Source organism: Patagioenas fasciata, chromosome 5, assembly GCF_037038585.1.
Source record: "Patagioenas fasciata isolate bPatFas1 chromosome 5, bPatFas1.hap1, whole genome shotgun sequence".
In the NCBI taxonomy this organism is placed as follows: domain Eukaryota; kingdom Metazoa; phylum Chordata; class Aves; order Columbiformes; family Columbidae; genus Patagioenas; species Patagioenas fasciata.
The window spans coordinates 33,296,643-33,309,154 of NC_092524.1; the positions used below are offsets into that span (position 1 = coordinate 33,296,643).

Below are 12,512 nucleotides of genomic sequence, written 5' to 3' on the forward strand. Positions count from 1 at the left end.
AAACCATGGAGTAGCTAAATACCTTGTTTTCCATCTTGTTTTTGTTACTTCCAAACAAAACCTCATTGCCCTCACAAAAAAGGGGGACTTGGTCATTCCCTGGGCAGAAGGCCTGGAAGCGGAGCTGAGGTGCTGCACCATATGTGGCTGTGGCACTGAAGGGTACTGAGCTGCTGCTTCATTTTCACACAAAACATAAAAATGAAGACTAAGGCCACCAGCACCTAGAAAGGTTTTGGAAAGCTGGAAAGTTTGCTGTAGCATTTTTGCTGAACTCCAGTGGGAGCATTTGCATTGCACTAACCTGGATTCCTCTTTTCAAGCAAGTTAAATTTTTGTTCCATACACTTGCAAAGCTGTGGCAAAATGTTGCCAGTCTGGCAGTGCAGTTCTGGTGTTCCTCTGCGGGAGCAGCAACTCAACCAATGACAAATTAAATAACAGCTATAAATGCGGCTCGGATTGAGCACAATAAGCAAATGGTAGTCACCGCTAAGCCAAATTAAACATTATTTCTGTTAGCTGTGTATCTTTTAGTGTAGGCATAAATATTATTTGAAAGTCTTCCTTTGTTTTCTCTTTCTTACAGGGATGCTGATAAATATATGAGTTCTTTAAGTTACATGTGAAATTATACTGTGACTTCTAATAATAGTCGTGTAATCATTGCTATAATTTCTAATCAAAACAAATCTAAGCTAAATTTAAAACCCAAGTCTGTCTGTAAAATCTACTGGAACTCCCAGACTTTGGCCCAGAATTCCCACTCTCCAGTGTTTTTAGTCTTCTTTTATTTTCCAGGTCATCTGTTCTATGGAGGAAGAAGATAGAGCCATCTGGGAGATTAGCATATATATTTTATGAAGCAGAGCAGAGCTCTCTCTTTTACTGACTGACTCAGATGCTAAAGACCCAGATTTGCAGCCTGCCTCGCAGCTAGCACAGCACAGTTCATAAAGCTTCTGTTGCCAGTGGTTTACGTCTCTCCCCCCCATAAAGAACAAACTTACACTAAAGTGATGTTGGCAAAGCAGTCCTGCTCTAAAGTGGGAAAAAATACACAGTCCAGCTTTACAGTCATGCAGAGAGGCAATTTATAATGACAGAAGAATCCATTTGTCAATAAAGCTCACATTGTTGGAGGAGAGATTATCAGCAATTGATCAAACAAATCTGTCTACTGGCATGAGATACATCTCCAGAGTGGTATATATGGTTCTATCTGTGGATATAACCATGGAACACCGATGAGGTATATCCTCTGAAATGTATAAAATCCAAATGTGAGCATTAGTGCTGGGTAAATTTAAGATGCAATATGAATTACCATGGGATGTAAAAGGAGTGAGCTGCACTAAGCAGATGTGCTAGAGAGCATCTCCTTAATCTTTCATACTTTCTGACTGTGCTGGTAGTGATGTGCTTTCATTGAACTAGACTTCAAAGTACAGAGGTTTTCTAATACTGTGGTGTAGTTGAACTGACTGTGCTGGTACTTTTTCTTCTTTCTGGAAGTTCTCTTCCTCTTTTTCTTTTTCTTTTTTTTTTTTTTTTGATGGCATTCTGATTTCCCCACCATCAGAGAACACACAGACTAGGAGCCTAGAGTGCCAATATTTTGCTATCCAGTGCAGATTTATGACTATGGACTGGCACAGTAGTAGTATGTTGCTATAGAGCTGCTAGGTCCAGTGAAGGGAGAGGCCAGGTGACAGTCAAAAGACACAGTACTAGTTTAGTTGTCTGTACAAACATTCCAGAATAGACAGAGCAAAAGCTGACATGGTCATCCTAAATTTATATGAATAATGGAACTGAATAAGCAGAATCACAGAATCACAGAAAGTTAGGGATTGGAAGGGACCTCAAAAGAGCATCTAGTCCAATCCCCCTGCTGGAGCAGGAACACCTAGATGAGGTTACACAGGAAGGTGTCCAGGTGGGTCTTGAATGCCTCCAGAGTAGGAGACTCCACAACCTCCCTGAGCAGCCTGTTCCAGTGTTCTGTCATCCTCACTGAGAAGAAGTTTCTTCTCAAATTTAAGTGGAAGCTTTTGTGTTCCAGTTTGAACCCATTATCTCTTGTCCTGTCATTGGTTGTCACCAAGAAGAGCCTGGCTCCATCCTCATGACACTCACCCTTTATGTATCTGTAATCATTAATGAGGTGAATTAGTTAATGAACCTGAATTAAAATCCTTGGTCCAAAATTCCCATCTGGGAGGAAGTTTGAACGACATTCAGAGTATCATCTGCATGTTGCAGATTAGAATTTCCTTTTTAAACATACTATATGAAAATCTACATACAAACCTTGGGTAGCACTGAGTGTGAATTCAGATGTCATCTTTCACAGACTGCATGGAGACAGTCTTTAACGTTCTTTTCTTCTGCCATTTGCAAGCTACTGAAATATGAACTTAACATTTAGTGACTCTTCTGTTTACCTTGATTCTAAGAACACCCTTCCCAATCTTGCCAAATCTTTTCATTCAGAAACCCATCTCTGGCATGACTGGTTAAAGATGTCAGGAGAAGTTTGTGAAAATGGGAAAATTCTATCATGGTTCTTGAGAGCATTTTCCTGGACATTCTCCCAGCTCCAGGCACTGCCTCCTCCGGGCTTCCTGAGCAAGTCACACCATCTTTGTAGAAACAAACAAAAAACAAATAGTCAGTGGGAAAAAAAAAAAAATAAAAAGAAAGGAAGTTAAAAATAAACAAGATTTCTTTGAGAAGCAAAGCTGACTGTATACTTCAATATCAAGGCGTTCCACAAGATGGCAGGGTTCTGTCTTGGCAGGTCACTACAGCAGTCATTTTTCTCTTATCACAGTTTTCACTATTGGCAATATAACTCTGTCTTTTAAATCTTTTAGTGTTCAGTAATCAAAATAAGTGTCAAACAGCTGGAAGACAGGAGACATTTTTATCTTATGTCTAATATTTTTACAACTTTTAAAGCATAATATTCACATAAAATATGATAAATTCCCACTGTGTGCATTAAAGAAATATTTTTTCCCTAAAAAAAATTGGACAGTGAAGTATTGCTTGAAACTGAGGCTGTTTAACAAGGGACATTAACATCAGTCCTTCAGATTCAATTTCAATCATCTATTATTTGAACTGCAAAAATTATGAACACAGCTATTTGTTACCCCTCAGCTTTGTGATCAAGACAAACAAACCTAACTCTGTCCTGTCCTGCTTCCTTACGTTGTGCTGGCTTTAATGACTGTGCATACAGATCAACCCAAAAAGCTGATTGAAAACTAGCTGCTTTTACTTGGCAGCTTAGCTTTCCATTAGATAAATGAGCTGAAATGACTCTACAGCCGTGCAGTCACTACTGCTGCAATCAGGAAAGCGGGTCAAGCATGTGACAAGGGACAGGAAAGTCCCTTTCAGCAACAGAGTAATATTGAATAAGCTTATGCTAGTTGTGAAAACATATCCTTAAATAACAAAAATAATAGTGGAAAGGTTGCATCCTCAGCTCCACCCTCACTGACAGGAGGAGATGGAGATATAGGAGAAAATCTAAAGCTCATTTCTTAGACGAGTTCAATTTGGAAACCAGTGCTGTGGCATAGCTAAATCTCATGTGTATCACATTAAAATCTCAGTTCCAACCTCAGCTAGATATATTTTTCTCTTTAATTGATTTGTAAAATAAGGATATTAACATACCAGGTCTTTCTGGGCAAGGTATTTTTGATTTCTCCAGAAACAAAGGCTGTGAATTTTGTGAAAAAATAAAGGAACTAGAAAACTTCCAGTTCCCTGTGGGGTTCTCTGCAATACTTGTTACTAAGTTTCAGTTGGGTGGGGGTGTTTTCCCAGGAAACCCACAAGCAAATTCAAGTGTTTTACAAACAAAAATAAGGATCTTTAATGACCTCTTTAACTCAGAGCACACTGTTCTTAAGATCTTCATCATTCTTTTTGAAGCCTAAACTCTGGTGCTTCCTGAATGCAGCAGCATAGTACCAACACACAGGGAGAGATAAATAGAAAAAGCCCCACTGCACAAAGTCTAAGAACTATTAGGAGTTACCCTGTACATAAACCAACCCAAATGCCTAAGGAATGGAGATTTTTAAAAAATTCCATCTTGCAGAGAAGAATTGTGTAACTCTACTGACAAAACACTAAAAAAAAATAAGCCAAAGATCTCATGTAAGTGGGAAGACATTACGTGTGGTCAGGGTACCTGGGCTTCTCGTTCAGCATCAGTGGCCTTTGCTACCGTGAAGCACGAACAGAGACTTTTCATTTCCAGTTTTACCACTGAAAATCAAATGAGGATCTTAAAGGAAGTTGCAGTGAAACCAAAAGAAAACCTCAGTTTTACACCACTAAATATGAACAGACTCTGTTTACAAGGTATGGTATCTTCCCAGGCTGTAAAAATGTTGGTTGCAGGGAGAAGGAATTTATATTTTCAGAACCAACAAGGTTAACACCAGTTATAGGAGCAATAAATTGTTTTTTCATTTCTAATACAGGCATTCAGCAGGGGTGCATCCATATTAACCTCGTACAAAAGTGATAGCACACCTCTACTTAAGGACAGACTGAATATGGAAGAATAGGGAGTAAATGAAACAAAGACTGCGCTGGCCTCTGCTCTGGCCTCTGGCCTAAGCTCCTGCTCCAGGCGGCTACCCCAGCTCTATGGCGGTGACCCAGCCCGCAGGAGGGGCAGCGGGCAGCGCGCTGGGGACCGCGCCGGTGGCCCAGGCAGGGCGGGCACCAACGCCACGACAAGCAGTTCAGGCCATCGCCCTAAATCCCAACCGCCTGCACCCACGGGAAACGCGGCCTGGCTCAGCACCTCACAGGAGGCCCCGGCGGGACCGCGGCGCTCGGGAGCCGCGGGAGAGCATCGGCCGGCGGTGGAGCGGCCCTCCACGCCGAGCAGCGTCCGCGCCAATGGACGGTGATCGTTAGGGACTTTCCCCTGGGAACGCCGAGCCGCCCGGCGCTGCGGGGGCGGTGGCAGTCCAGTCCCGCCCGGCCCCCAGGTGCGCCACCTCAGTGGAGATGGCCCGGCCGCCGGCAGGCGAAGCGCTCTCACCGCCCCGCCCATCAACCCTGTCCCGTGTCATGCCCCTTTCCCCAGCCAATGAGAAGCGGCGGGGAAGGCGGAGCTTGGAGCATTAAGCTGACAAGCTCCACGAAGCCCAATGGGAAGCGAAAACTGACGAGGCGGCGGCCAATTGGGGGGAGACACTGGTGAGTGCGAGGCTCCGGGGCCAGGGGCTGGGCGAGGAGGAGGCGTGGCCAAGAGAGCGAGGGCCCTCAATCAGGTGAAGGCGGCGTTGACCGGCGGTAGCGGCGGCCAGTAGCGGCTTGGGGGTGGAGCCTCCCCCCTCCCGCCGCCGAAGCTGCCAGAGAGTCAGGTCGCTCCGGGATGCGCGGCAGCGGCGGCAGGCGGAGGCGGGCGGGGTGGAGGGGGGCGATGCGGCGGCGCCTCGGCGGTACGCGCTGCCTGCCCTCGCCTCTTCCCACGCTGGGCTGAGGCGGCTCTACGCCGGCCACCCCTCTCCGGCAGCGGCACCTGCTGCCGGCAGGCGCTGGGCCGCATGAACAATAGGCGGCGGTACCGGCCCCGCCGCCCTCCGCAGCGCCCGGCTGCCGCGGGCGCCTCCCCCTATGGAGCAGCCTCGCCATGGAGCCCCTCACAGAGCTCAGCCAGGAGGGAGCGGGCGGCGGGGAGCCGCCGGGCGGCGGGCCGGTCTGGACCGCCGTCTTCGAGTACGAGGCGTGCGGCGAGGACGAGCTGAGCCTGCGGCCGGGGGACGTGGTGCAGGTGCTGTCCCGGGACTCGCACGTGTCCGGCGACGAGGGCTGGTGGACGGGCAAGATCGACCAGCGCGTCGGCATCTTCCCCAGCAACTACGTGAGCAGCGGCGTGCAGGGGGGCGGCCCGGAGCTGCGGACCCGCTACCCGCCGCCTCCCGCCATACAGCGTAAGGTGGCCCGGGCCCGGGGCGGAGGGCTTGGCGTGGTCCCTCGCCGCTACCCGGCGGGAGGGAGAGGGGGAAAAAGGGGAGGGGACCGGAGCGGTGGGAGCCGGGACTGCCAGGATGGGGTGTGGGGAGCCCCGGCCAGGCCCTCCCAATGTCCCTGAGAGGAGGCGGGACCGCTGCCGGCGCGGAGGGAGATCCGGTCCGGCCTTTCCGCTGACCCTGGCGGGAGCCAGGACCGCCGCGGCACGGAAAGGCCCAGCCCGGTGAGGAGCAGCCGCGGGAAGCCGGCGAGGCCCGGCCGGCGGCGGAGGGGGCGAGGGCGAGTGGGCCCCGCGATGGCCCTTGGCTGCAGCGTCCCGGCCTCTCGGGCTGTGGGGCTGCCCCGGACCGGCGGCCGCGCTCGGCTGGGCCAGGGCCGCCCCGGCCCTCTTCTCCTGTCCGGTTCCCATTCCCACCCGCAGCCGCGTTCCTGCTGCTCCAGCGCTCTGCTGTGTCGCGGGCTGGAGCTCCTCTCCGGGAGGCCGAACCGAGCTCGGTGCGGTAGCGTTTCTGTGGCGCCAGGAGCTGTTTCCCATTGTGTTTCTAGGGGCTGATAAATTTTCATTGAACGGTTGAAGCTTGGTGGCCAAGCAGTGCTGGAGTCATCGGGGGCTTTGGTGGCTCTCCTTTTGAGAGTATCCTTGAGGAGAGGTAGCTGGATAGAAAGGAGTTGCCTTCTTCACTGTTGATTCCCTACTAATACTTACTCAGTCTTCCCTTCTCCTAACCAGAAGCTTATTATTTCTGACTTAAACATTTCTAAATTGATTTGTGTTACCAGGTTCTTTCTTAGCCCTTTGCCTTCTTTTAAGTTCTGTTTTGAAATACCTATAAATGAGTTTTGTCCAAGTTCGGATATCTGGGCCTACCTGAGGGTTGCTTGATGATGTTGTGATGCTGGAGGCACAAAGGTATTGGTTTTTTTCTGTGAACTTTGGTGCAGTTTTGAAACCTTTGTTGGAGCCAGAGAATAGGGCTACTTCACCTCTACTTTTTTTTTTTTTTTTTCAGCCACTATGTGCAATTGTGGAAAGAGAAACAGTGTGGAATGACTGTTTCTAGATCCTGTTTATCTGTCACTATTGACAATCCAGGCAAGAATAAAGCTTTTTTTGGAGGGACAGAGAAAAGTCGTCAGACTAGTAGGCTTTTCTAGAAAGTAAAAGAAGTGAAAAGATGCTCTGTCCTATCTAGGATGTATCTCCAAGGAATACAACTAATAGCTTTTTCTTATTCTGTGTTCTGCTTGAAAGCATTTAGGTAGAAACTCAGTAGTTTGTGGTACTGCCCTTGGGATTGTGAAGGGACTACACTGGGCAGTGGTGATGTTTTCTTTCATGCTGAACATTATGGATAAATTATTTTCTTTCTCCATATGCAGAAAACACTGAATGCTTATTAGGTTTTGTCTTTGAGATAGTTGGGAGAACCATTTCAACAGAACTTCTTGAAGTCTCAGCTCCCCTCCTGTTTTGACTGTTGAAGTGCAGGCTTTCTAACTGTGGTTTTCTTGCCTTATTGCACTTGCTGTGGTTTGATGGCTCAGGAACGCTTGTGGAGTTGTACCTTCCCCCCTTATGCTTGTCTTGTCCTACTAGTACCACAACAGGAGGACTACTGTACTTCTGTTCTCTGAAGTCATCAGCCATATGGTCATGACAGGGTAGAATTTATTCCCCTCTCATAAGTTTTTAGTATGCTAAAGGAGTATGTTTGGTGGTGTGGTTGTGGTGGTTTTGTTTTGTTTGTTTATTTGTTTTTGGGTTGTTGTTGTTTTTTATTTTAAGAAACAGTGTTATTTGGACAGGAGGTAAAGTTGGTTGCTGTTGAACTGGATTTTCAAGTTTAATGTTAGAAATCCCTTTGCAAGGAGTGACACTCTCTTTTAGAGCTGGTGATGTTAGTCTGATAGCTATTTGGAGTAACAGTCTAACGTTAACTTATGTGACTATGAAATACTACAATTTTGTAGGAGTAATGCAAGATGTTATTCCCGATGTGTTCATCAGCACAGAAGCTATTTTTTAGTTCCTTCCTAAGGTTTATCGTCATGTTTGGTAAAGGGTTTGGAGGGCAAGTCCTAGAGATTCTGCTTCCACTGAGAGCTGAAGATGGTAATTGCATGTTCTCTTTCAGCTATCCGCGTATTGTGCTCAAATCTTACTCCATGGGAGGTACCATAAATGATAAAAGTAGCCTGTTGAGGCTGTCAGCAGTGGGCTGGCTTGAAGGACCCTCATCTGCACTATAGGCTCTTATGCACTACAGATGGAATTAAATAGCTTAATATGGTATAATAAATGCTCACAGAACAGCAACTACTTTGCATTTGTCAACGTGGCCACTGGTTCATGGTGTCCAAGCTCTGTAATTCCTTATTGATCCCCAGAGGAATGATTGCACTTCAGTTCTTAAATTCTAGGGCAGAAAAAATGCACATTAAACATTCCCATTGTCCTTACAGTCCAGTGCAGCTTCTTTGCCAAATTAAACTGGAGTTTAGAAAAGGGGTTAGTGTGCTTAGAAAGGTGAAGGAAAATAAGTATTTTGCGCACTAATGCAACTGTGTCACTAAGTCTGTGAAAACGAAGAAACTAATTAAACATAAAGTACCTTAAAAAACAAAACAAAAAACCCCACCAAAGAAAACTTTTCTAAAGATAAGTTAGTTTTTTTGTGTCTATCTGTTTGTTTGTTTGTTTGTTTTTTGTGGGTTTTTTTGTTGTGTTTGGTTAGTTGGTTTGTTTTTTTTGTTTGTTTTGTTTAACTACCATGAGGATGAGCTGGCCAGTCTTCCTTAAAGAAACATACATTTTCAAAGTAAAGCTAAGGTCATACTTGCAAATGAAAGAAAACTTTCTTTGCAAAATCACTTGCAGCGTAACACATTGAATTTCATCTGGAAGCACAGATCTCACCGTTGTACTCCCTGGAATTGTTCGAGTTCATGTATGCATGAGGCAGGGGTATGTTCTTTCTGAAGTGATATGGGTGGCAGAAGACAGAAAGAGTTTTCCTTTTTCTGTCTTTGGTTTGCCTTTGCCCCTCTGCTTTCCCTGCACATCCCAGTTCCGCCAGGCGCAGGGGTGCCGGGGGCCATGGGAGCTGTCCCTTCAGCACCGCTCCCCACCACGGCCTGCGGGAAACTATGGCTCCCTGGCTTTAACACCTTCTTGATCCCTTAGGTGCCCAAGGAAAACACGAGTTGTGAGTACCACCAGAGCACTGTCTGTCGGGAGTTCCAGAGATGGTCTGTCCATGTTGCTTTGTGGCTTATGTGCTTGTACATTGTGTGTACAAACGCAGGCATGTCGCAAGAAGAGCCAGAGGCCAAGGATGCATTTGCAAAGAGCAAGTTTTATTTTAGTTGCCCCTCTCTAATGGGGGATCTCTGAAGTAGCACCTAAGCTGCCAAGCATAGGTAACACAAGCGAGGACGCAGGCGTTGGTAAGTTCAGCCCTGGTAGAAGATCACTGGGCCTGCTGAGCTTGCCTGTATTTCAGGGCTTCAGGCAGGCACAGCCTCCTGCTCTTTCTCACAACAAAGCAGGAATCTCAGACATAGTGATAAGGTGTCTAGAGTTTCTCGCAGACCTATGTTATCTAACACAGAGGTTCTATTCATCAAGCACACAAGGTCAATAAAACAATTAGTGTGATGCGTGTGCTTTTTCTGCAGACAGCTGCAAGTCACTTGAGCGTATTTACATTTAACCAACCTCCTCGCCAATCTTCCGCTATATTTCCATACTTACATTTCCAGTCTTTTAATTGACCCAGTCCCTAGGAGCAGGTTAAGTGAACCTTCCACCAGTGCTGAAATTCTACTGACTGAAGGTGATAGAACTCGGCATCTGATTTCTTCAGCTTTTGTATCAACGAGAAATAGCAGAGCAGTTCCTTTTGTGTATTCTCAGTCACAGGATAGTCCCATGTTGGTAGTTAGTGTTATTACAGTCTTGTTCTAAAATGTCTGTCAGTGTTTCTGATCAGAATCTGCTCCTTTATCTTCTCCAGTAACCTCTGTAGCTCATGAGTGTTTGAACACCAAGGTTGCTGCTGCAGGAGCAAAACCTTCTTTGTTGTGTGAATCGTTGAAGTTCAGTGTGTTACCCAAAAGATTTACTCATGATAACAGACAAAGAAATTATTTTTGTGTTCTGGACTGGAAAGGACCTTTCCTCCTTTTGGAAGTCTTTCCTGGTCAGTTTTCTATTTTGTTCCCATAAATCTTTTGTTTATGGAACACTAGGAAAAAGAGTACAGGCGTGCTTATTACACCAGCTAAGGATTCGGATGTATTGATTGTACTGCATAGGAAGGCTGATGATATAATCCCTGTATGTAGTCAACTCCTAGCTTAGAGGTTTAACAGACTTGGGAAAATAACTCAGACTTCTAAAAATCATGTTCATAGAAGATAAAGCTCATTTGAAAAAAAAAAAGCCTGCAGTTGTGGACAGGAGAATTTGTATTAACTCCATACAGTTTTGTGACAACATCTTGTATTATAGGCTTATACTTAGGAAAGATTGAAATAACTAAAATATTTTAATTAAGTGGAATCTAACCTGCTGTCTTGCCTTGTATGACCACATAATTTCTTTTAAAAACCGCAGAGAATTTTATGTGTACAATTGATAACTACAAAACCCAGTAATATAGTACAGTACTCTGAATTAATACCTACATTGAGACTTGGTGACTTTCTCAATAAATATTTGCATTATGGTATTTTTCCTTTAAAAGTTACAAAAATTTATTTGACTGTAATTGGTAACCACCAAAATATCAGACAGAATAGCATCAATGGTTTCTGACCAGTCGCCTTCCACTACTGTAAATGCAGCTGTGTCAGCACGTTTTTGCTGGTCAGTATGTAGGTTTTCAATTCTACAGTGTAAACTATGTATAGCGTATAGTTGTACGGGATAAATTTTCTCAGATCTTTTGGTCCAGATGCAATTTATATGCTGAATTAAGGCATCTGCATCCATAGTTCCTTATTCTGCGACGCCAAGTAGCCACCAGTTACTGCGGCACCCTGTAAAGTATAGCTGTGAGTGCATGGGAGTGGAAAATTACGATTCTGTTATTTCAATATAATTTCTGTAATAGAAATGCAGTATGCATTAACCAAGAAGTGTTTTTCTTATTGCTAGCTCTGCATACTCAGGATGTGGTCTGACCCATCTGTTTGTGACACTATCGTCAGTAGTGTCAGAATTGGTTAGCAGATCTCTTGTGGGGAACAGATCTGCAAAGCTTGTAGAGATGTGGAAAAATAAGCATGATTTTGGAAGGACTGGAAGATTGTTAGTGGCAGTTGAATAAGAGACATTCAAATAAGGGACAAACGCAGTGGCAGTTGCATTTTGCGTTGAAATTCAGCTATGTCACGTTAAGCACTGTAGTCAAGTCGATGAAGATTTACCCCGTGGCTGTGTTTTTCTTGTTTGGAACCTTGTACTGTCCTTGAGGGCAGGAAATGAGGGTTTATCGTTAAAGGGGTCTCAGTGTTTGAAGGGTTTAAGCATGTTAAGAGAAGACTATTTTATTAAGTGTGTCATTCACCACCATTAGGACAAATTCATCACTGTTCACAATGAGTACTTTGTACAGGTTTTATCATACTGCAAGATCAGTTTTACCTCACTATTTGGCAATGACATGTTGTCAGAAGGGACTACTGTTTTCATTTGTTTTTTGTACTGAGAATTGGTCCTTCCTCCAAAGGTAAGGTGAGGTTGGGCAACATGGACCTTCAGTTGTTGTAAAGGCTACATAGTTGCTAAATGTTTATATTTTTTTTCTCCTCTTTCCCTAGTCCTGGAGATCGACTTCTCAGAGCTTGTTCTGGAGGAAATCATTGGCATAGGGGGCTTCGGAAAAGTGTATCGAGCTGTATGGATAGGAGATGAGGTTGCTGTCAAGGCAGCTCGCTATGACCCTGATGAGGACATCAGCCAGACCATTGAGAATGTCCGCCAAGAGGCCAAGCTCTTCGCAATGCTAAAGCATCCCAACATCATTGCTCTCAGGGGCGTGTGTTTGAAGGAACCTAATCTTTGCTTGATCATGGAGTTTGCCCGTGGAGGGTCACTAAACAGAGTGTTGTCTGGTAAAAGGATTCCTCCTGACATACTAGTGAACTGGGCAGTACAGATTGCGAGGGGAATGAACTACCTGCACGAAGAAGCAATTGTTCCCATAATTCACCGTGACCTGAAGTCCAGCAACAGTAAGTGCTACACAGTGAGCAGCCTGGGTGCTGGGGTAAGGTTTTGGAAAGAGAATGTACAAAGAAAAGAGGGGCATAATGTTAACTTAGAAATCATTTATTGTGAACCACTGTATCCTCTAATTCAATCCCAGAGGGGTTTATTTTACTATGGTATGGTGCTACAGAGCACCAGAAACATGTAAGTGCTTTCACTTTGTAGAAGCAATTTAAATGATTGGATGCAAAAGCAACAGGAAATGGCATGCTTTTCT

At 45.2% G+C, this 12,512-nt stretch overlaps 1 protein-coding gene and 1 long non-coding RNA gene across 5 annotated transcripts in view; one reads left to right on the forward strand and one right to left on the reverse strand.

Moving 5' to 3' along the window:
* Positions 1–1,070: 1,070 nt before the first annotated feature.
* On the reverse strand, positions 1,071–5,077 carry LOC139828001 (uncharacterized). Of its 2 annotated transcripts, XR_011739157.1 has the most exons (4): positions 4,841–5,077; positions 4,217–4,293; positions 2,750–2,909; positions 1,071–2,645 (listed from the first exon to the last, which is right to left on the reverse strand). It is a non-coding gene; the product is annotated as an uncharacterized lncRNA (long non-coding RNA). The 2 variants fall into 2 exon arrangements; XR_011739156.1 differs by having other exon boundaries at positions 2,750–4,293.
* A 246-nt stretch (positions 5,078–5,323) lies between these two features.
* MAP3K9 (mitogen-activated protein kinase kinase kinase 9) overlaps positions 5,324–12,512 on the forward strand; it is a 63,389-nt gene continuing 56,200 nt past the window's right edge. For 2 of the 3 annotated variants that reach the window (XR_011739352.1, XM_065838017.2), the window contains exons 1-2: positions 5,324–5,978; positions 11,845–12,258. Coding sequence is in view for 2 of the 3 variants with exons in the window: in XM_065838017.2 (XP_065694089.1) it covers positions 5,678–5,978; positions 11,845–12,258 (715 nt within the window). In the remaining variant the exon portion in view is untranslated. Of the gene's footprint in view, positions 5,979–6,174; positions 6,242–11,844; positions 12,259–12,512 lie in introns of those variants that run through there. The other variant, XM_071809277.1, reaches the window with a different exon arrangement.